The following is a 22,731-nucleotide window of genomic DNA, read 5'->3' on the forward strand; positions in this document are numbered from 1 at the left end:
GTTTAGTGAAAGTCTTGCTTATGTTCTATATATTATGACTTTCAAACATTTTATTGTTTGGATTTTCTGCAGAAATAAAGTTGAAATTTATCATTTCATTATCAGCTTGTTTTGTTTGCAATATTTATGTTGTGTTTGGATAGATATCTATAAATAATAAAGTTTGGACCAGTTGAAAATAGGCATGACTAAGATCACATTGCATGTAATTTTCATGTTGTTTATCCATATTGACCTATGTCATTGAGTGTACTGATGTGGTGGTCCTTGGGGTCTAGTTACATTTGTTGTAGTGACGAAAGCCATAATGATTCCATTATGGATACATGAGATGGACCAGGTTGTTAAGGTGGAAGTCTAAAGATAAATAACATATAGATGCACGCTTAAGGATTTTCGATATAATTGCTGCAATATGTAATCCAAGTGTAAGATTGTTGAAATTTTCTATTTCAATAATTAATATGGACTAATGTTATAAGACAATTATATTAGTCATTTATCAATAGTGAATTTTATTGTATGTGATCAAATTAAGTGAGCCCGTTAGACAAATGATATGGACTTAAATGAGCATTGTTGGCCCACTAGGGGATAATGAGAACCCAAGTTAACACACTATAAGAAGGCTATGTCCCTAATATACTGAGCTGTCGCATATAGTTTCTCTTCTCCCCATCTGAAGAGTTACGAAGGTCCTATTAAAAAATAAGAGATTCCGGTTGAGGAAGAACCATGAAGTCATCGGTTACACTGTTAGTGAGTTATCCGTTGTCTCTACACCATTTCGTAACAAATCCTAAGAATAACACATAAATCAGAAATCACATAAGGATTCAGATTCCGTTGTGTTTGTTTGATCAATTATTATGGATTTAGGTATTCCTAAAACTCTTCTTAATAATCTAACTTAATGTATTCCTGATGGTTATTGGTATTTTATAAGGATCTCCTAAAATTCCAACTAATAGATCATACTAAAATCTTTCAAAAGACAACATAGAGGAGTTACCTGCAATACCAATTGTCTCTAATCCAATTGCGGAGTTTGAACTGATATATGTTATTCAAAAGCTTATGACAGGAATCAGTAATTATGATTGAAATGTTGCTTTGCTTACCTAACACTATTATACTTTTTTATTTTTTTTTATGGAAACACTGTTATACTTTTTTTACTATGTACTCAATTGTAGTTGTATACTTTCTTTTCCTTTTCTTAAAGTTTATGTTGCAATAATTCACTTAAACTACTATAATATTGAAATTATACAGAAGTTTGAGCTTTGATGAAGGCTTCAATCTGCAGACTCTCAGCATTTTTATTAAGTATTGCAAATTAGGCTTTGGAGCCATTTTCAGCAAACTTATCAACTTGAGTAATGTCAAGGAATGTATGAACTCCACTTGCTTTGAGGAACCTGCAATGATTGAATAAGCAAATTAAATCAGCTAACAAAATTAAAGCCCTCAAAAATGCTTTTGAAGACATTAATGTGGCAAAATGACATACTCATCTCTAAAAGCTCTTGCCATAGACAAGCAACCTCCCCGAACAGATGATTGCAGGTTCACAGCAATGTTTGGGTTGTGAATACTCTGCCTCATGTGAACCCAACCATGTTGTGCATGCTCATCGTTTGATACTTTTGCCCTGAATTTGTCACAATTAAATCAGTTTTGATGAGCAAAACATAAAGAAATGTAAAATCGGATCTATTGAAGCGCTGCTTGAATTTTCTTTAACTTGATTCCACCTGTACATTTGAGCATCAATGGGAGCTGGGGTGTCATTTGTATCTACAAGGCACCCTTCACTCACCCAACAATCACCACATGAGTCTAACTCCCACCCTTTAAGTCTCCCTTCCTGTATAGAAAGAAACTCTTTTATGTTTTGAATCTTTGATAACCACAATGTTTTCAAAATATGGAGCAAGGTTTTGAAAAACAATTCACAAAGCCAATTTCAAGGTTTTTTTGGAATTATTATTGTGACTGAAATTGCAGCTTCATCTGCAGCATTTGTCTGCAATTTCATGCAACATCAAGGATCACAATGAAACCGTGATCCGGACTTTAATTTAAAACCTCGATATGGATTTGGATTATAAGATTAGAAGTGCTAGCACAATACTCTTCAACATACTTTTACTAACATTCTCTATTACTAGTAACAAAATTATTAGAAACCACAAAATTATAAGTAAAAATTCATTAAGGGTGTGTTTGATTGAGGGAGAGAGGAGAGAAATAGAGAAAAAATTGTGTGACCCCATATGAGTCTCACACTTCTTACACTCTAATTTAATTCAAAAAAAAATTCTATTTTTATTTTTTCTATTTCCATTCTCTAAATCAAACACACCCTAAATAAGAAGTGAGATCCTTTCAAATTTGTGATTTTCAAGAAATTTTAGTTATAATAAAAAAAACATAATTAAAGCATTTTCTTATAAGATCCAAAGTATACCTCAATGTAATTTCTAAATATTTCAATAGCCTCGATTCCTTTGGCTTTAGCAAGTCGAGGTTCAGAGATGATATTTATCCTAAGTTCCACTGATTCATACGGTTCTTCAAGATCTTCTATAAGACTACCAATCCCTTCATTTGATCCAGCAAGCTTCATCCTAACCATTTCAATTATAATCTTCACCACCATGTAAGCCCCTTCATTAAAAAGGCAAAAACATTATCAATAACAACATGGCAAATCAAAACAATGAAACAAAAACATTCATGAATATTAACTTTAACCAACCGTCATCAAGGAAATGATTTTCTTTGAGAGCACCATGACCAGATGTTTCCATCATAAGATGCGTTTCAATTCCGTCATTGTTAAGATGCACTCCCTTGTCAATGACATTTCTGTATCCGACACGGTATAGGCAATGGTGACCACCTCTATCAGTTATGAATCTAGTGAGTGCCATGCTAGTACGAGCATCAGTCACTATGGTTGATCCTGGATGTTCCCTCAGCACAATTGCAGACATGAGAGCAATCAGCTTGTCACCATTTATTGGATTCCCTTTGCTATCAACCACGCCGCTTCGGTCGACATCGGTGTCAAAAACTATTCCAAGATCAGCTGAGTTTTGTAGCACTGCTGCTCTGGTGAGTGCCATGGCAGTTTTGTCCTCAGGGTTGGGAATGTGATTTGGAAACATTCCATCAGGGTTAAGATGTAGAGAGCCAAAGGTATCTGCACCAAGTTTGTCTAACACATCCCATGTGAAGAACCCTCCTGAGCCGTTTCCAGCATTTACTATTATCTGTAGTTTTTGTTTCATTGCAATGAAAGTGTAAAATTTTCAGAACATAATGTCCAATGACAATAAGAATAGAGGATAAAGACTTAAATTAAAGCACAACATAGATGATGTTTTAATAGGATGACAGTCCCCTATATGTTATAAACTAAGACAATCAACTATTTCACATTTACATTTAATTTGCAGTAATTTATTATTTTGTTAGAAGAATTTTATTTGGGAGTGGATGAATTGCCCTAAATATTTCATCTTTTTAGACTCATCCTGTTCAGAAGTTAAGGACTAATCTATTTAAGGGGTTAAGTTTTCCATCAAATATTCTTTCATACATACGGGTCTAAGAATCAAACTCCTAACTGCATGTTCAACGAACATGATTATCTCTCAATCATATTATACTATATAGATAAATATAAATAGTACTAAATATTGTAGCTACTAAGAACCCAATATAAAGGATAAAATGAGGGTGAATTAGAATATACTCCAGAGAGGCATGTGTAACAAACAAACAATAAATATTTATGTATATTATACTGTATAATTAGTCAAACCTGAAATCCCTGGAGTGGAGTGTCATAATGCAAAGGATGATTGATTCTCTCCTTGATGATTTCTCGTAGGTGCATTGAGTAGGTGCTCATAAAATCAACTTTTGTTGGAAGAACATTAAGCAAAGTAGACACCTTGGCCATCCTATTTGCATATTTACGAGCAGCTTTTTCACATATTTCCTCCACCTCTGTTGAAGTCAGTCCACCTCTCTTTGTAAAAAATTTCAGACCATTTCTGGTGTATGGCAAGTGAGAAGCTGTCATCTGCAGCACAAAATGCATAATTCATTTGCAGCATTAGTATTAGGCCTAATTATTGTGCACATCTACATTATAAGCCTTCCAATATTCCTATTATAAATTTAGTAACAATTTGAATTTTTTGTTAGTTTATAAATTTTAACATTTTTTTATCCGTAAGAATTGAACACGGCACCAGGAGATTTATAATACTCACACATCTTATCCAACTAATTGAACTATACTCAATTTGGTTATAAATTTCAACATAAAGTAGCACTAGGCTACTAGCAAGTTATTGCTATTATAAATTTTGGTAGCCTACCATCATTGAAGCATCATAGGCAAATGGAGGCAACAAAGTGCTCATGAAACAAGCCGGGGTGGTGGCTAGTCCCATATCATACACCATGCAACCGGCGCGAGCCAGACCTGCAAAGACTGCGACGCTCAATTTGGACCCTGTGACTCGAGGGTCACGCCCGAGAGACACTCTAACATTCTCTACAGGGTATCCTTTTTCCTTCTTTAAACCTTTGATAATCCACTCTCCAAAACTCTCTGATATTGCCTCAACTGCAGGAGGAGTAAGGTCAACTGTTCTGCCCTTTTCACCCTCCAATGCCACTCCTCTAACATCTGAACCATTCTGCAGCCTTCTAATCTTGTCCAACTCTTCATCCACCACAACTTCATCATACTTCGCCGTGCCAATGGATTTCACACGTATCGATTTATTGAACGGAAAAGAAAATGAGAAACTAAGTTTGGTGTGCAGAGTTTTCTTCCCTGGTAAAGAAGGAAACTTTGTTTTGTGGGAGTTCTTATGCAAAGATGTTGTGAAGTTTGGAGAAGTAGAAGCAGCCATTGCTTGTTTTGTTTGGCGCTCTTGCCTTGTTTGAATAAAAATCAAGCTTTGGGAGATAAGGTAAACACAATAGCATTAAACCATAACCTTACAATCCAATATCTCGGGAACAAAAAAAAAATATCTTTTAACAAACTAACAAACTCCCAAGATTTTTGTACATCTTTTTGTCTATATGCCAATTATTTTGTCACTAATTGATTTATTAGTTGCATGTGATGTTTTCTGGGTAGAATGAGCACCTGGTATATTCTTGCATATTACTACAAGTGTATGTAAAACGTGTTCAGGAATTTATGGTTATTTGTCATTACGCATATTGATTATTCAAACACAATTGATGACCAAGTTTGTGGCTTGTGTCAATTGAAATACCAAAACAATTTCTAGCAGTAAGTGGAGCTAAACGCGCCAGAACTGAAGTCTTCTCCTTACAAGTTTTGAAGCAAAGACACGGGGAATTACTAAAATATTAATGAACAAAATCCTTATCCCTCTAAAGAGAGGAAATGCTCGTGTTCTCTGAATCTCAAATACACTAATTAATGGCACACTCTATAGAAATTATATGTAGCGACATCCAGTGAAGTCATAGAAAGGACCACAAGAAATTTGGATCCTCTCATGTTGTTTCTGGAGAACCATATAATTAATATCTACTTGCTAGTGGACACATGTTTCATTTGTTTTTTAAATATAAGTTTAGGGTCTTACACACATATTTATCTGTCAAGACAAACCATATAAAAAAAAAAATAGAAAATGCATGCTGATACATATTTTTTTTTCAGAAAAAGTTATTGTAGTCATATTCAGGTGATGGTGAGTTAAGACTAAGGGAGATTTTTTTATGTCATGGATGTTATTCAATAATTCATTCATTCTATTCTCGAAAATCCAATGTCAAGATTTATGTGTTACGTGGGTATATATATATATATATATATATATTATATTGTTGGGTGATTAGTAACTTAACGATAAATCATAATAAATGCTTTTAGAATATGTTCTTCTAAAACTTTTATGTAACAAAAGGTATATATAAATTTGAATTGATATTAGCACAGGTCTATTAAATTTTAATATTAAATATTTCCTCTGTTATATATATAGAAACGTTTTAGAAAGTTTGTTCTGTTCTTTTTTAAGATTCTTTGTAAATTATTCATTTTATTTTACAAAATACTCTTAATTATTTTTTCTGTTCAATAAACAATAAAGTAATTTCTTGAATTCTCTTTTCATAATAAGGATAGGGAAGATTACTGATCAAAATTATCTGATTCACATTGTTTTTTATATACAATACAAAAGTCATTATCACTTAAGTAGAGGTACATCAATTAATTCATTAGACGGAAAGAGATATCGAGATTGATGCATCCTCCATCATATTTTAGCATTGTTTTGCATGCATTTTGGGCTATTTTTTTGTTTCATTCTATCATTATTTTCTTAATTTATTTTGTTTAGGACTTTGTGTTGTATTACGTTGTGTTTTTGTGATTTTAGAAAATATTGCTTATCCCTTCAAAAAAAGAAAATATTGCTTATCCCTTCAAAAAAAAGAAAATATTGCTTATGGAATGAACTAGTAGAGCACGAGGAAGTGGAGCAATCATAACTTGAGATCCAATAATGTGATTAAAGTGATCTTGGTGTCTAGAAAATTTAAAGATCTATAATTTTCATGAAGATACTTTGATCCAATTAAGCATGGATCTTTAACACAATTGAATGTTAAAACTTAAACTCAAGACTATACCGATAAAACCGGAACAATCCTGCATAAGTTAATCCGCGCACATGGTGGTTAAGAGAGCAAATTTCACTATATTGTAAATGTTTCCTATTTGAATTAAGATTCCATCTCTCAAAGAATACATTATACTTGTAGTCTTAACCAAAAAATACTAAAATTTATTTTGCTATTTTTTTTTATGTATTTAAATCGTGTGTTTGTGTTGAAGTTAGACATTTTTGTTTGTGTTATAGTAAGTCCCCAATCGAAGTACTTGATTATGTGAAACACTGGTCTCGTTAATGCCTTATCAATATAAATCATATTGACCATATTCGTTTTCATTACCTTTACCTTTAATTTCGGTAATCATTTTAGGCTCTTCTTATACTTCTAGTATATATCATCGCTATTTGCAACACCGTTCTATTAAGTCACGATGACTCAAGAATAGAAGTTTACAAATAGCCACCCCAGATGTTACAGGTAGCAAATGCTGAAATTCAAAGTACATGCATAACTAAAGCAACATGATCTGCTACCATCTTCTCAGTATGGCTCGTGATGCACACATCTCAGCATTGCTGACCACTGGCCAGGCCTTATTCTTTTAATAAAATAAGAAAACCACTCTCCAAGCAACTCAATTGGTCACAAATGATGATAGCCGATTCAGACTTGAAATAAAGTTTAAAGTTTAACTAACTACACTTTCTCAGTAGATTTTATAAGTAACACTGGGCTTGTTTGGATAAATTTCTTCATAAGTACTTCCAGGAAAAGAAAAAAAAATGAAATAGACTTCTCTATAAAATAAAATTAGCTTATGCATAAGCTACTTTGTAAAAACTCTCATATATCTTTTCTAAAATATGATTTTTTTATTTATGTATAAGACAATTTTAGTTTATGAAAAAACTCATTTCTTTTTTTACTTCTTATTTTCTTCTCCTATAAATACTTATGAATAAACTTATCCAAACAGGCTAAGATCTTCAAGGATAACGGAGTATAACTAGCTATCATGTGATTGTTATTACTTACTCTGTTATAATTATTAGGTAACTCTTGTTCTGTTATAACTGTTACAGTAGCTAGTATGCAGTTGTTGTTAGTTTCGATGCATCTTCCTCTTGTAGACTTCACTTATATTGATGAGAATCCTGAAATTGGCCAAATATAGGCTAAAGGCCCAAGTGGAGAAGGGCGAAGGCCCAAGTGGAGAAGGATAAAGCCCCCGAGTGGAGAAGGATGAAAACCCAAGTGGAGAAGGATGAAGGTCCAGAGGCAGAGACACTATCAAGACAATTAATTGTTGCTGAAGGCCCAAACTAACTTGAAGGCCCAAGTTTAATAAGTTTTTAGTTATAATTAATTTTTATTGTAATTTTGGCCCAAACTGTTTACAAGGCCCATGTCTATTTTTATCTTTTTGTTCAGATACACTATAAGTATTTGTTTTTGTTTTCAATAAAAAAAAACTTTTGGCATTTTGATAAAATTTGGTGAGTTTCTCTCTGGGTTCCTTGTTGAACCAATTATCAGACTTATCAAGGTAATCCTTGTGGCGTCTACCCAGACTTATCTTCCTTCATTGGAAGTGGCGTCTACCCAGACTTATCTTCCTTAACCGGAAGTGGCGTCTACCTTGACTTATCTTCCTTCACTGGAAGTGGCGTCTACCATGACTTATCTTCCTTCACTGGAAGTGGTGTCATCCAAACCTTCGTAGCCTGTATCAAACGATCCGCCCCGTAAGATTCACATCAACAAGGAACCCAGAGAGAAACTCACCAAATTTTATCAAAATGCCAAAAGTTTTTTTTTATTGAAAACAAAAACAAATACTTATAGTGTATCTGAACAAAAAGATAAAAATAGACATGGGCCTTGTAAACAGTTTGGGCCAAAATTACAATAAAAATTAATTATAACTAAAAACTTATTAAACTTGGGCCTTCAAGTTAGTTTGGGCCTTCAGCAACAATTAATTGTCTTGATAGTGTCTCTGCCTCTGGACCTTCATCCTTCTCCACTTGGGTTTTCATCCTTCTCCACTCGGGGGCTTTATCCTTCTCCACTTGGGCCTTCGCCCTTCTCCACTTGGGCCTTTAGCCTGTATTTGGCCAATTTCAGGATTCTCATCATATATCTATCGCCAATTTCAATTCAATCAATTCTAGAGCTTGCTACCGATCCTCTCCTTTACATTTACCTCTATGATATGTTTCCATATCAGAAATCTAGCACTAGATTTCTGATAAAGGTGTCTGCCTACAACCTGAACATAATAGGGCCAATTTGATTGAAGCTACAAGCTCCTTTACATAATTATTTTTAACTGTTGATCCCTTAATTTTAGATCAAGCTGATGGCAATATGAAATAAAAAATTATTAGTGGACACCTCCAATCTAAATGACACCTATTAAGAAACAGAGAGAAAAAAATGTACGTATGATGGGTGATATAATGTGATAAGAAGGCAGTGATAGAGAAAAATATTTGGTGCTAATGAAATGTTTAAGTGGAGAAGTGTCCACTAATCTTTACTCATTAAATGCCTATGTTTGTGAGGTATGTCCAGCAGCAATTCTTGAGAAATACTAAATACTTGGTTACTAGCACTGATCATGTCATCGTAATATAAACTTAAGATTAGATTAGATATTTCTGCAACTCACCTAGTTCTAGTTTTCACTCCAAAAGTTACATAGTAACATCAACTTATGATATGTTACGTATATCAGCTCAAGTAGTACAGCATAAAGTTAAGGCATGCACACACACCTAAAACTCAACTTCTGATAAGCCCTTTGAATCTGGAAGATTAACCCACTCAATTTCCACAGTTATTTCCCCAGACTTAACATTTCTCAATCTTAAACTCATCTCTTGGATGAGTTTTCCATTCTTCCATATGCAGCTGCTCTCTTCAGCAAGGCAGTTAGTCCTATCTGGTTGAACCCTCTTGACTACATGGCTATCAGGAAGATCGCTCAAGTCCATCTTCACACACTGAAGATACGGCTTTAAGTCTATCTCTGCATCGCCCATGCTGTCATCTACAGAGAAAGTGTCTTTGTCTGAAACTGTCTGAAGAGAACAATGTTAGAACAAATCTCTTTTAACCTTGGGAATTTACAACTCCAGAAACACAGGTTATTAATAAAATGCGGAAATTACAGATCAAATCATACCTCCAGCCATTCCTATGAAGAGTTTCTTGTTTTGGTTCTTCCAAGCTCTCTCTCTTTCTACTCTCTAGATGGTGTATAAGATTGAATTCGAAGGGATGAGCTCAGGGACCAAATTCATGTGCTTATATAGGCATTCTACCATCAAGAATGCATTTACCAGCCATTACCACTCATTATTGGCTGTTACAATTCATTATTGGCCATTATCATCCATTAACAGCCATTCAATTTGGCTTTCAAAACTGATGAGCGTTACAAAATTTCAAAATGTTATGACCATGAATTATTACATTCTCCCACTTGGTCCAAACATTTTGACTTAATGCTCAATCTTCTTAAGAAATGAATATATGAATCATAGTGATAGTTCCTCTTATAACGAGTAATATCATCTATGTATTACAATATACTCAATTTCCCAAGCAGTATACTTAAAGTGGTAATAAAACTTCATGAATAAACCCAATGTTTATTCTTGGTCCAAAACATAATTTTTCTCAAATAAATCAATGTGCACCAAAATATGAGAAAATATCATAATATAAAAGTTTCAATTTTTACATATATGTATACAATCATAAATTGGAACCAAGTCCCATTCTTTCTACATGATCCTTAAATTTAAACGGTGACATGCCTTTAGTTAAAGGATCAGCGATCATCAACTCAGTGCTTATATGCTCAATGACCACTTTCTTGTCTTTTACTCTTTCTCTAATGGCTAAGTACTTAATGTCGATGTGCTTACTTCGACTTCCACTTTTGTTATTCTTAGCCATAAAGACAGCAGCTGAGTTATCGCAAAAAATTCTTAAAGGCCTTGAAATAGTATCAATTATCTTCAGCCCAGAAATGAAACTTTTAAGCCATACACCATGTGATGTAGCCTCAAAACAAGAGACAAACTCAGCTTCCATGGTAGAAGTAGCAGTCAAAGACTGCTTAACACTCCTCCATGAAATAGCTCCACCAGCCATCATGAAAATGTACCCAGATGTTGATCTACGAGAGTCAACACAACCAGCAAAGTCTGAGTCTGAATAACCAATCACATCTAGATTGTCTGTCTGTCTATACATAAGCATGTAATCTTTGGTCCCTTGAAGGTACCTCAACACTTTCTTAGCAGCTCTCCAGTGGTCAATACCTGGATTACTCTGATATCTTCCTAACATTCCAACTGCAAAAGCAATGTCAGGCCTTGTGCATACTTGAGTATACATGAGGCTTCCAACAACTGAAGCATAAGGAATGTTTTTCATTTGTTCCCTCTCAAAGTCATTCTTTGGACATTGGTTCAAATTAAACCTATCACCCTTCACAATGGGAGCAACACTTGGTGAACAATCTTTCATCCGAAATCTCTCTAGAATTTTGTTAATATAGGTTTCCTGTGATAGACCCAAAATACCTCGAGATCTATCTCTATGAATCTTAATGCCGATGACATAAGATGCATCACCCATATCCTTCATGTCAAAATTCTTAGAGAGAAATTGTTTCACCTCATGTAGCAAACCCCGATCATTGGCTGCAAGTAAAATATCATCTACATATAAAACAAGAAAGCATATTTTACTCCCACTAACCTTGTGGTATATGCATTGATCCATGGGGTTTTCATCAAAACCAAATGAAGAAATTATCCCATGAAACTTAAGGTACCACTGACGGGAAGCTTGTTTTAAACCATATATAGATTTATTAAGCTTGCAAACCAAATGCTCACCACTATTAGAGGAGAAACCTTCAGGTTGTTTCATATAAACCTCCTCCTCTAAATCACCATTAAGAAAGCTGTTTTCACATCCATTTGTTGCAACTCAAGGTCAAAATGAGCAACTAATGCCAAGATTATACGAAGAGAATCTTTCTTAGATACTGGAGAAAAAGTCTCTTTATAATCTATTCCTTCCTTTTGAGTAAATCCCTTAGCAACAAGTCTTGCCTTGTATCTCTCAATGTTGCCTAATGAATCCTTTTTGGTCTTAAAGACCCATTTACATCCAATGGCCTTCGCCCCATTAGGCAACTCTACAAGGTTCCAAACTTTGTTACTCTGCATGGAACTCATCTCATCCTTCATGGCATCATACCATAAATTTGACTCTTTACAACTCATGGCTTGATCAAAAGTTTCAGGATCATTTTCAGCTCCAATATTATAGTCAGATTCTTGCAAATATACAATATAATCACTAGGAATAGCTGATTTTCTTACTCTAGTAGACCTCCTTAATGTTGCATCAACATTTTCTTGGGGATCATGTTGTTCAACTGGTTGTTCATCATTTTCATGAATTTGATGATCAACTTGATCTACTAGATTATCAACAACAGTTTGTGGAATGCCAATCATGTGTTGTTCATCATCCCTTTGAACTTGAGGGGTATGAATTACAACCAATCTTTCATTTGACGTGGAAGGTTGAGATTCTATATAATCAATTTCAGAACCTAAGTCCCTCAATTGATCACTCCCACTGATCAAATCATTTTCAATAAATTTGGCATTTCTTGATTCCACAATCCTAGTAATATGATGTGGACAATAAAACCTATAACCTTTAGACCTTTCGGCATATCCAATGAAATACCCACTAATGGTCCTCGGGTCAAGTTTCTTCTCTTGTGGGTTATATATTCTCACCTCAGACAGACAACCCCAAACGCGCATATGTTTCAAACTCGGTTTCCAACCTTTAAATAACTCAAAAGGTGTCTTTGGGACAGCCTTGGTTGGAACACGATTTAATATATACGCTGCCGTCTTTAGTGCTTCAGCCCACAAGGATTTAGGAAGATTGGAGTTGCTAAGCATACTCCGCACCATGTCCAATAATGTTCGGTTCCTTCTTTCTGCCACACCATTCTGATTCGGAGAACCAGGCATAGTGTATTGGGCAACAATCCCATGTTCTTGAAGGAACTTTGCAAAGGGACCAGGTGCTTGTCCATTCTCAGTATACCTGCCATAGTATTCTCCACCTCTATCTGATCTCACTATTTTTATTTGCTTGCCACATTGGTTCTCAACTTCAGCCTTAAAGACTTTGAAGACATCCAATGCTTCGTATTTGTTATGAAGCAAATAAACATTCATATATCGTGAATAATCATCTATAAAGGTGATAAAATATTTCTGACCATGTGCATCCATATCTGGACAACAAATATCAGTATGAATTATTTCTAATATGCTTGAACTCCTATTAGCACCTTTCTTAGACATGTTGGTCTGCTTACCCTTAATGCAGTCCATACAAGTCTTAAAGTCAGCAAAATCTAGAGTATTGAGTACCCCATCTTTCACTAACCTTTTAATCCTCTCAATGGAGATATGTCCTAATCTCCGGTGCCATAACATAGAGGAATTCTCATTAATATTACACCTTTTAATACCAGTTTGAACATGCATAGAACTATAAGTGGCATTATTTTGTAAACCAAGAAGATAAAGACCATCAGACAATATACCATTCCCAACACATTCAGAATTATAAAATAACTCAAATGATGTGTCTTTGAAATTAAAGGAATATCCAAACGGTACAAGCCTTGAAATAGAAATCAAGTTTCGGGAAAAACTTGGTACATAAAAAGTCCTTTCTAATTTTAAAATAAAGCCACTACTTAAAGTCAAAATGCAAGTTCCAATGGCCTCCACATGTGAGCCTAGCTTATTGCCTGATAAAATGCTTTGCTCACTTCCCACTGGTTTCCTTAGGTTTTGCATACCCTGTAAAGAATTTGCAATATGAATAGTAGATCCAGAATCAATCCACCAGGTGTTAATATTAACACTAACCATATTAGATTCATAACATACTAATGAGATTGATTTACCTTTCTTCTCAAGCCATTTCTGGAATCCGGGGCAATTCTTTTTCATGTGTCCCTTCTTCTTGCAAAAGAAACACTTTGCCACCTTCTTAATATCAGCTTGAGGTGGTATTTTACCATTCCCCTTCTGATAAGCTTGAGACTTAATTGCTTTGTTCTTCCCATAAGCAGTAGTCAGTAGTGCACTCTCACCCATCTCCATTACAAGCCTTTCTTCTTCCTGAACACACATGGTCATTAATTCATTGATAGACCATTTATCTTTATGTGTGTTGTAGGAAATCTTAAATGGCCCATATTCATGCGGAAGGGTGTTCAAAATGAAATGCACTAGGAAGGACTCAGACATATCAACCTCTAGTTTCTTAAGTTGAGCTGAAATATCTCGCATTTTCATGATGTACTCACGCACACCTTTCACACTGGTGAGCCGAAGAGAAGAAAACTTCATGATCAAGGTGCTTGCTAAAGTCTTATCTGAAGTGATGAACTGGTCATCAATGGCCTTAAGCAAGTCTCGGACCTTTTCATGCTGGTCAACAGAACCACGTATCCCAGCCGAGATTTTAGTCTTAATGAACATCACGCTGAGCCGGTTGGATCGTTCCCACCGCTCATATAGCGCAACGTCAGCTGGGCTACTTTCATTTGTGATTGCAGGTGGTTCGTCTTTCCTTATAGCATAATCTATGTCCATCCACCCCAATTGTAAAAGAATTCTCTCCTTCCATATCTTATAGTTATCTCCTTTGAGTTCGGGAACATCACATTGAATATCAGAAAAATTAATAGTTTGAGAAGCTGCAAAATTCAAAGGCTTATGTCAAAATTTGAGGCATACTAATCTTAATTGTATCTTTTACCAATGTAAACATACCATAAAATTGAATCTTGTGACATAAAAATTGCCTGTGGGCTAAATTTTTAATTCAATAAGAAACAATTAAACCTTATGATAGAATAATCAAATTATTTGCTTAATATTCATGCTTTACGGGTACAATATGAAAATAATTTAATTTCTATCGTAAATTTTTACTTTATGATAAAATCGACAAATTATACATATATCATGATGCCTGTGGGTAAATCATGAAAAATAATACGTCATTTTATCCCAATTAATTATACAGATATAATAAAAATTCTTGTGAGATAAAATTCATTATATAAGTATAATTAATTACAATATTATGTCTAATTCCTTATATGATCTTTAACCAACTTAATATATAATTTTAATCAAATATAGATGCTGTGGCTAATCCATAATTAATCAAAATCATAAAGATCACTTAGACATAAAAATTTATTATATGAGAATAAATAGTATTTTGCATTTCAAAATCAAGATACAATATAATTATGAATAAGATTCTCATATAATTTTATAATTGAAATATAATATTATGCATTTGATTTCATATATATATGCATAGAATAAAATGTTCTAGAATATATTCATGCATAAATTAAATCAAAATTCAAAAAACTGTAAAGCACAATGTGTATATAAGGTATTAAAAACGACAACATATCAAAAAAGCCTTACTAGTTTAGTGGTCCGCACATATATTAGTGTTCTCAGAGTCAAGGGTTCGACACCCAGCTAGCACAAAACGTAGGAGTTTTTGTCTTTTTTTTTTTTTTTTTTTTTAAAACACTGTTCATCATCTTCAACCTTTAGCGGGTCAAACCCGACCCATACGCAGACCCGTTTGTTTTTCATTCATTCGGACACCATTTTTCACGATTCAAAAGCCAAAATTAAGGAAATCAAACGAAATACATATTTCTAATTTTATTTTTTAAGAAACAAGGCCCTTCATACCATAAACAAAATCAAATCGGAAAATACCGAAAAACGAAAATGGACAAGGCAGAGGCAATTCCTGCTCTGATACCAAATGTTAGAACAAATCTCTTTTAACCTGTGATATTACAAACTACAAAGAAACACAGGTTATTAATAAAATGCGGAAATTACAGATCAAATCATACCTCCAGCCATTCCTATGAAGAGTTTCTTGTTTTGGTTCTTCCAAGCTCTCTCTTTCTACTCTCTAGATGGTGTATAAGATTGAATTCGAAGGGATGAGCTCAGGGACCAAATTCATGTGCTTATATAGGCATTCTACCATCAAGAATGCATTTACCAGCCATTACCACTCATTATTGGCTGTTACAATTCATTATTGGCCATTATCATCCATTAACAGCCATTCAATTTGGCTTTCAAAACTGATGAGCGTTACAAAATTTCAAAATGTTATGACCATGAATTATTACAAACAACACAATTATTCCAAGCAATCACCAATTTAAAATTAGGCTATTCTGGTAATGATATATAGCCTAGCAGGTAGCAACATTACTGATGCATGATATAGACTATTTCATTCAGTACTCACCAGATGTACGGGAATATTAACATTGCTTACATAAAGTGTCAATTCTTCATTCCACTCTGGATTAATGCTATCTTTCACAACACCAGTTTTCAGTTTCTGCATCAATATGAGATCAAGTCTTCAGACCAAGCAATTGAGATTTGAGAGCAACAAATAGCCGTGGCAAAAAGTGAATTTAATCATTGATTACCAATGAAAAATAAGGTTTTAGATTCAACTTGGCATCGTTAACATTTAATCTCTAATTGAATCGCTCCTTAAATTTAAAAAATGCAATAGTGATTTACTTAAAAATAAGAGATCAAAATAGATCATACAAAAATGGTATCCACTCCACTCCTTGAAATACATTAAAATGCACCGGTGCACACATTTTTTTTTTTATCAACAAATCTTAATGGTTAATTTGTTAGTTTTTGTTAGAGGAATTCGCACACAGATCTTGAAGACCTGGATGCGAAGAACTTAGGACCTTTGAAGCTCTTTTTCACTGCCTCTAGTCTCAATACAAATCCTATAATTAATCAAGGTGCAGAATAGAAAAATATAATTCATACCCAATAAGAAAGTATAATCTCAAGCTTCTAACCTGTTCGGCCATGGTGACAAAGACATATGGGTCACAGGTACGAGTATCACAAACTTTGAGATTAGTGCCTCTTTTGATACGAAGTTTGATGAGACCCAGAATGTTCTCCATGCCTTGTGATTGCGGAGTGGAAAAGAAATCACGCGAAGAAGAGAGTGGAAAAATAAAAGAGAAGCAACTAATGTCATTCGCAAAAAAAATACAAGCTTTGACGTGTTTGAACTAAAATCTAAGTTGGACAGTTAGCAACGTTTTTTAAGATGCAAACAAACCTAGTACCACAGAATTTTGGTCCACTAAAGGAATTTTACTCATTCAAAACCATAATGGACAAAAAATAAAATAAAAATAGAAGGTGAAAAATATAATTACAGGATCAATAATATCGTTGTTGGCAAGCACTAGAATTTGTGAGTTTCATATGTCATGCTCTTTTCTCTACGACAAATTATTAGATTGTTTAGCACTATCCATCATTCACAGTTTGGATCAATAATCATATTATTCTTACATGTCTATCTAATAAGGATTAACTAGATTATTTCTTAATTTAAAGAATTTCAATTAATTTAATATTTTAAATTATTTATGTGTCAAATAATTATTAGTCAAAATTATAAATAACATGATGATTTTAGATCACCTAATAATTTGTGATAGACAATACACCTCTATTGTCCTTATATAGTCATCTACAAAATTAAATTTCTATACCATCAATTAGGGGTGGATATATATATATATATATATATATATATATATATATATATATATATATATATAAGAATTTATTTAAAGAGAAAAAAATTATGTATTGATAATGAAATTTGTTTTACATAATCATCCAATCACAACTTTATCTTAAAATAATTCAAATGATAATTTGTGATTAAATAACGATAGAAGTACATAGACATTAAACTTTTATTTAAATGTGTTACTAATTTGATAAATTAAGTATAAATTATTTTTATTAAATTTCTCAATGTTTATTCTCATGATGAGAAACAAGTATGTTGTTTTCCAATAACATGAGAATAATAGTTATATTCAAAAAATGCTTTTAAAAATATCAAATACATATTAAAAGTATTTTTATTTTACTAAAAAGTATTCCCGAAAAAGGTATTTTTATCTATCAGGAAATAATTATTGATTTGTATCCGTTATTGTCCTCAATTATTTTACTGTCAAAGTGAATCAACTCTAGTTAGCTTGGAAAAAAAAAAAAAAAGAACTGTTTCACATTTTTTGCCCAATTAAATATTACCTACATTGGTCTGGACTCAAAATTAACGAACGTGACATGGACTGGCCCACAATGAGTCAGACCAATGTGTTCAACATATAATTATTATTCATACCTCCCTCTTTTGATAATATACCTCCCTTTTTTCTTTTTATTCCAAAAAATACCACTTTGTAATTTATACCTCTTGTAAGGGTGTTCATAAACCATCCTCAGCTTTCATCTATATATATTTTTAGACCTAGCTAATGCTTAATGTACCGTAAGGGACACACCAAGTACTCAATTAGGGCAAATCGACCACCCACGACGCATACACGTCCATAATGGACGATACTTGGTAGTTACCAATGGTCATTATAAAGAAGACGTCATAGGAGAAATGTAAGTTCTATTCAATACAGAAGATATTCATCTAAACACCTATTGACTTAAGCATCAGAGTCAATTTGCAGACATTCACATCTCACTTACAATAGGAAGATGATGCAGAGGACATATATCATATCATCCATCAGAAGCCACCACTAACAAGATCGGTCGAGGTAGAACTCGGTAAGAACACCTAATATATGATCATCAAGGCCCTTGTTTATTTTACATTCTCAAGGTCTATTTTCATTATGTGTACCCTCCAAGAGCACCGACTTAAACTACTCCTACAATGGGTTTTAAAGGTTACACCAATTTTCAAACCTAATAATCATATAAAATTTAAGATACTTGAAAAGAAGAATCTCTTTGTTCGAGCATATACATGTGCTGTCGAACTTCCTTTTTTCCGCGAGACATGCACACTCATATATACTCTTCACTGATGCTTCCTTTAACAAAAGCAAGTTTTTCACAAAAACCCCTTTATGAAATTTATCTCCCAGATTCATATCCCATTGGATACATAAAGGGGAAAAAAATATGGCATTGACTATCTAACAAAAGACTTCTAGAGTGGTCCTAATGATATATATATATATATATATAATTTATTCATATTCATTTATAGTTTTTTAAATAATAAAGATTACGCAATAAAGAGTACTCATATTTTTCTTACATATTATATATAATTTATTTATATTGAATATAATTTAAATTTAAATATCTAAAACTTGTCAATGAAGTATCTAACACCAAACTATTTCGATTCAAAGAGCCTTTTGAAACGTAATCTTTTCTTCTTTTTTGTTTTAATATCTTTTTCAGTGAGATCACGTGCAAGGCTGGGGGAGATGCCATTTGGTAATTAGAGTTAAAGTGAAAAACTCTATTGCAACTTAAATATATTTGCTCCAGATCAAAGATTAAAAAGTGAACCCCATATTAAAGTACATGTGGCTGATTATACAAGTTGGGAGAAACGTACCACACATGTATATGGTGTCCAGTGCATTGACAAGACAAAAACAGCTTGATTCGATTAGATTTGCAACTTACAAAAAGTGATGTATTGATTCTAATTTATCTGTTTTGTCACAATGAGTTTAAAAGAAATTACATTTATAGCTAGTCACAATTTGAAGTTTAAATTTCCATCAAAGTCCTTCCTACTACGCGAACAAACATAATACTAGCAAAGTAGCGTTTGAACTTATAAAATAAAAGTACGAAGTATTTTAGACGATTCTTTTTTTTGAACTGCCAAAAATTTATGAAACAGAAGCAAGATCATGGTCACAAGTAGTGCCACCAATCAAGTCAAGCCAAATTACAAAATCCAAGTTTAACTTTAAAAGAAAGGAACATTATATCCCCATCCCATATAGCTACAAGCGCGACAACTAGAAAAATGTAATTTAGCAACCGAAATTAGCGACCGAAAATTTTCGGTCTCTGTTAGCGACCGAATTAGCAACTATACAGTTAACGTGGTAATTCGTGACTGAATTTGCAACAGAAATTGGTCATGATGTATGACTGAATTAGCGACCGAAATGAAAGGTCATTGAAAACTTTGATGGCTATTTCGATTGCTGAATATGTTAAAAAACAAAATTACTTTAGCCACCGAAGTAGCGACCGATATGTAGTTGAAGACAGCAACTGAAGATATTTCGATCGCTATATGAAGATTATAGCGACCGAAACGAATTCGGTCTCTATACATATTTCTGTTTTGAGATTAACGACCGAATTTGCGACTGAAATTTCTTTATTCTATATAAGTGAAGTATAAAAATATTGTATTTATTATAAATTGTAATAAATATATAATATACTTAAATATATTTTATAATAGAAAAATATTGAAATTAGTATATTAGTAATATTTTTCAATTAAGAAAGTAATATTTACATTATTTGATTAAGATAAATAAGGCATGCTTATCATTAGTCTTTTAATTTGTGTTTTATACAAAATAAATATTTAAAAATGATAATAAATACCCTTTTATATTTTGAAAATATATGATAATAAAAATTTATAAAATTAGGTGATTCAAAATATAAGTGTAACACGAGAATTATTCAATAAGTTTAAATATGACATAAGTAAAATTTATGCATTGATTAAGACCCAATTTGACTTTAGTACAACATATGCATTGAACAAGGTCCAATAAGATGTACGTAACATATGCATTCACTAAAATTCCAAATTTACTTTGATTTAAGGCTTAATTGCAAAATATGTCCCCCTATTTTATCTATAATTTCACCAAATTAGTTCTTCTATTTTTTAATTCCCATTTGAGTCACTGATTTTAACTAGGGGTAGATAAACAGACTCAGGTTCATGAATCAGATAGCAGGGCCTATGGTTCGTTCAAGCCAGAAACCATTTTTTTTATAAAATCTATGGCTATGCAAGATTTTGGGTCCGTCCAACATAATCCGCAAGCTATGTGGGTTTGGACGACGGGGTTCATGGGTTGACCCGCAAACCCACAACTACTAACCAAGGCCAACTCAAACCAAATTAATCCTAAAAGTTTAATCCAAAATTTCTTTTGATTTGGTTGTGTTAAAATTTTTGTAATTGAGTATTTGTTAGAGATTTATTAAGATTTTTAAATATATATATATATATATATATATATATATATATATATATATATATATATAATTGAGTGTAATTGACTTTTTTTAAGAGAAAAAACTATATTTATTTTCAAATTTAAGTGTTTCTTTAAAAACTAGGCCTGCGAGGCGGGTGCAGACTAATGTATTAAGTTCGTGTAAAAGTGCGGGACTGTTACCATTGTGGGCTTATGCCGGGCGAGACGGCCTACTTACCTACACCTAATTTTAATCGTTGATGGTTAAATTTCAAACATTAATTATAATAAAAAGTTGACTAACATTTTCTTAAAAAAAATAAAAACTTTAAAAATGCTTGAGGAAGGACAAGAACCATGATGTTTAGAATGAGAAACACACTCTTTTATGACAAAATCTAAGTGCTCATTTGATTATTTGATACAAAATATAATATTAATATAAATTTTATGCAAAAATAGTTCAAATTCAATTTTTGTATTTACTACATTTTTATAATCTTATATATTATCTTTTAGAATATAACATATAAAATTAAATTCTATTTTCACATAAATTAAAATATGTATATTTATATAAGTTTTTTATTTATTTTATATATTACATTTATCTTTTAAAATAATATTTCTGATTCAGTGACAACATTTTTTATCTATATTAAGAAATTCATGTTATTTATTGTAATATAAATAAAAATAATGTCAATAAATTACATAAATCAATATTTTAAAAATAGAAAATATTCTCATTTTATTTAAGTACATTTATTTACTATATAATTTAATTCTTTTACAAAATAACCACTTGATTACATAAAGTTAAATATAAATAAAAAATACTGTTGTAATAAATAATAAAAATAACTTAATCTTAATATATGTAAAAAATACTATTCACATAAATTAGAATAGGTATATTTATATAAATTTTTTTATTTTATATATTATATTTATCTTTTAAAACAATATTTCTGATTTAGTGACAACATTTTTTATCTATATATAAAAATTCATGTTATTTATTGTAAGATACACAAAAATACTGTCAGTAACTTACATAAATAAATATTTTGAAAATAGAAAATATTCTCATTTTATTTAAGTACGTTTATTTACTATATAATTTAATTCTTTTAAAAAATAACCACTTCATAAAGTTAAATATAAATAAAAAATAATGTTCTAATAAATAATAAAAGTAACTTAATCTTAATATATGTAAAAAATACTATTCACATAAATTAGAATAGGTATATTTATATAAGTCTTTTATTTTATATGTTATATTTATCTTTTAAAATAATGTTTCTAATTTAGTGACAATATTTTTTATCTATATTAAGAAGTTCATGTTATTTATTGTATTATAGATAAAAATACTGTCAATAAATTACATAAATAAATATTTTAAAAATAGAAAATATTTTTATTTTATTTGAGTATATTTATTTATTATATAATTTAATTCTTTTAAAAAATGACCACTTGATTACATAAAGTTAAATATAAATAAAAAATATTATTCTAATAAATAATAAAAATAACTTACTCTTAATATATGTAAAAAGTACTATTTACATAAATTAGAATAGGTATATTTATATAAGTTTTTTATTTTATATATTATATTTATCTTTTAAAATAATGTTTCTGATTTAGTGACAATATTTTTTATCTATATTAAGAAATTCATGTTATTTATTGTATTATAGATAAAAATAATGTCATCAAATTACATAAATAAATATTTTAACAAT

The 22,731-nt window shown here is 31.9% G+C and overlaps 2 protein-coding genes across 3 annotated transcripts; both read right to left on the reverse strand.

Moving 5' to 3' along the window:
• Nucleotides 1-1,039: 1,039 nt before the first annotated feature.
• On the reverse strand, nt 1,040-5,013 carry LOC100810397 (phosphomannomutase/phosphoglucomutase). Its single transcript, XM_003556092.5, has 7 exons — nt 4,401-5,013; nt 3,836-4,099; nt 2,765-3,281; nt 2,474-2,673; nt 1,758-1,870; nt 1,514-1,654; nt 1,040-1,421 (listed from the first exon to the last, which is right to left on the reverse strand). Exons 1-7 carry the CDS (start codon nt 4,941-4,943, stop codon nt 1,340-1,342), a joined length of 1,860 nt encoding a protein of 619 aa, XP_003556140.1. The 5' UTR covers nt 4,944-5,013; the 3' UTR covers nt 1,040-1,339.
• A 4,309-nt stretch (nt 5,014-9,322) lies between these two features.
• Nucleotides 9,323-16,957, reverse strand: LOC100790940 (protein C2-DOMAIN ABA-RELATED 7). Of its 2 annotated transcripts, none has more exons than XM_041013132.1 (3): nt 16,730-16,957; nt 16,171-16,236; nt 9,323-9,782 (listed from the first exon to the last, which is right to left on the reverse strand). In XM_041013132.1, the coding sequence occupies exons 1-3, from the start codon at nt 16,838-16,840 to the stop codon at nt 9,477-9,479; spliced, it is 483 nt and encodes a 160-aa protein (XP_040869066.1). In that variant the 5' UTR covers nt 16,841-16,957; the 3' UTR covers nt 9,323-9,476. The 2 variants fall into 2 exon arrangements, with proteins under 2 accessions (XP_040869066.1, XP_040869065.1); XM_041013131.1 differs by having other exon boundaries at nt 16,141-16,236; nt 16,730-16,955.
• Between the last annotated feature and the right edge of the window lie 5,774 nt (nt 16,958-22,731).

This window comes from Glycine max, chromosome 20 (genome assembly GCF_000004515.6).
Source record: "Glycine max cultivar Williams 82 chromosome 20, Glycine_max_v4.0, whole genome shotgun sequence".
Taxonomy (NCBI): Eukaryota; Viridiplantae; Streptophyta; class Magnoliopsida; order Fabales; family Fabaceae; genus Glycine; species Glycine max.

Excerpts from the sequence above, each read along its gene's own strand:
- LOC100810397 (XM_003556092.5), bottom strand. The coding sequence starts at position 4,943 with ATGGCTGCTTCTACTTCTCCAAACTTCACAACATCTTTGCATAAGAAC. Across the intron at positions 2,674-2,764 it reads AAATCATTTCCTTGATGACG|GGGCTTACATGGTGGTGAAG; the intron begins GTTGGTTAAAGT and ends TTTTTAATGAAG. Across the intron at positions 1,422-1,513 it reads GCAAGAGCTTTTAGAGATGA|GTTCCTCAAAGCAAGTGGAG; the intron begins GTATGTCATTTT and ends CAATCATTGCAG.
- LOC100790940 (XM_041013131.1), bottom strand. The coding sequence starts at position 16,840 with ATGGAGAACATTCTGGGTCTCATCAAACTTCGTATCAAAAGAGGCACT. Across the intron at positions 16,237-16,729 it reads TTGTCACCATGGCCGAACAG|AAACTGAAAACTGGTGTTGT; the intron begins GTTAGAAGCTTG and ends ATATTGATGCAG. Across the intron at positions 9,783-16,140 it reads TTAATATTCCCGTACATCTG|ACAGTTTCAGACAAAGACAC; the intron begins GTGAGTACTGAA and ends TGTTCTCTTCAG.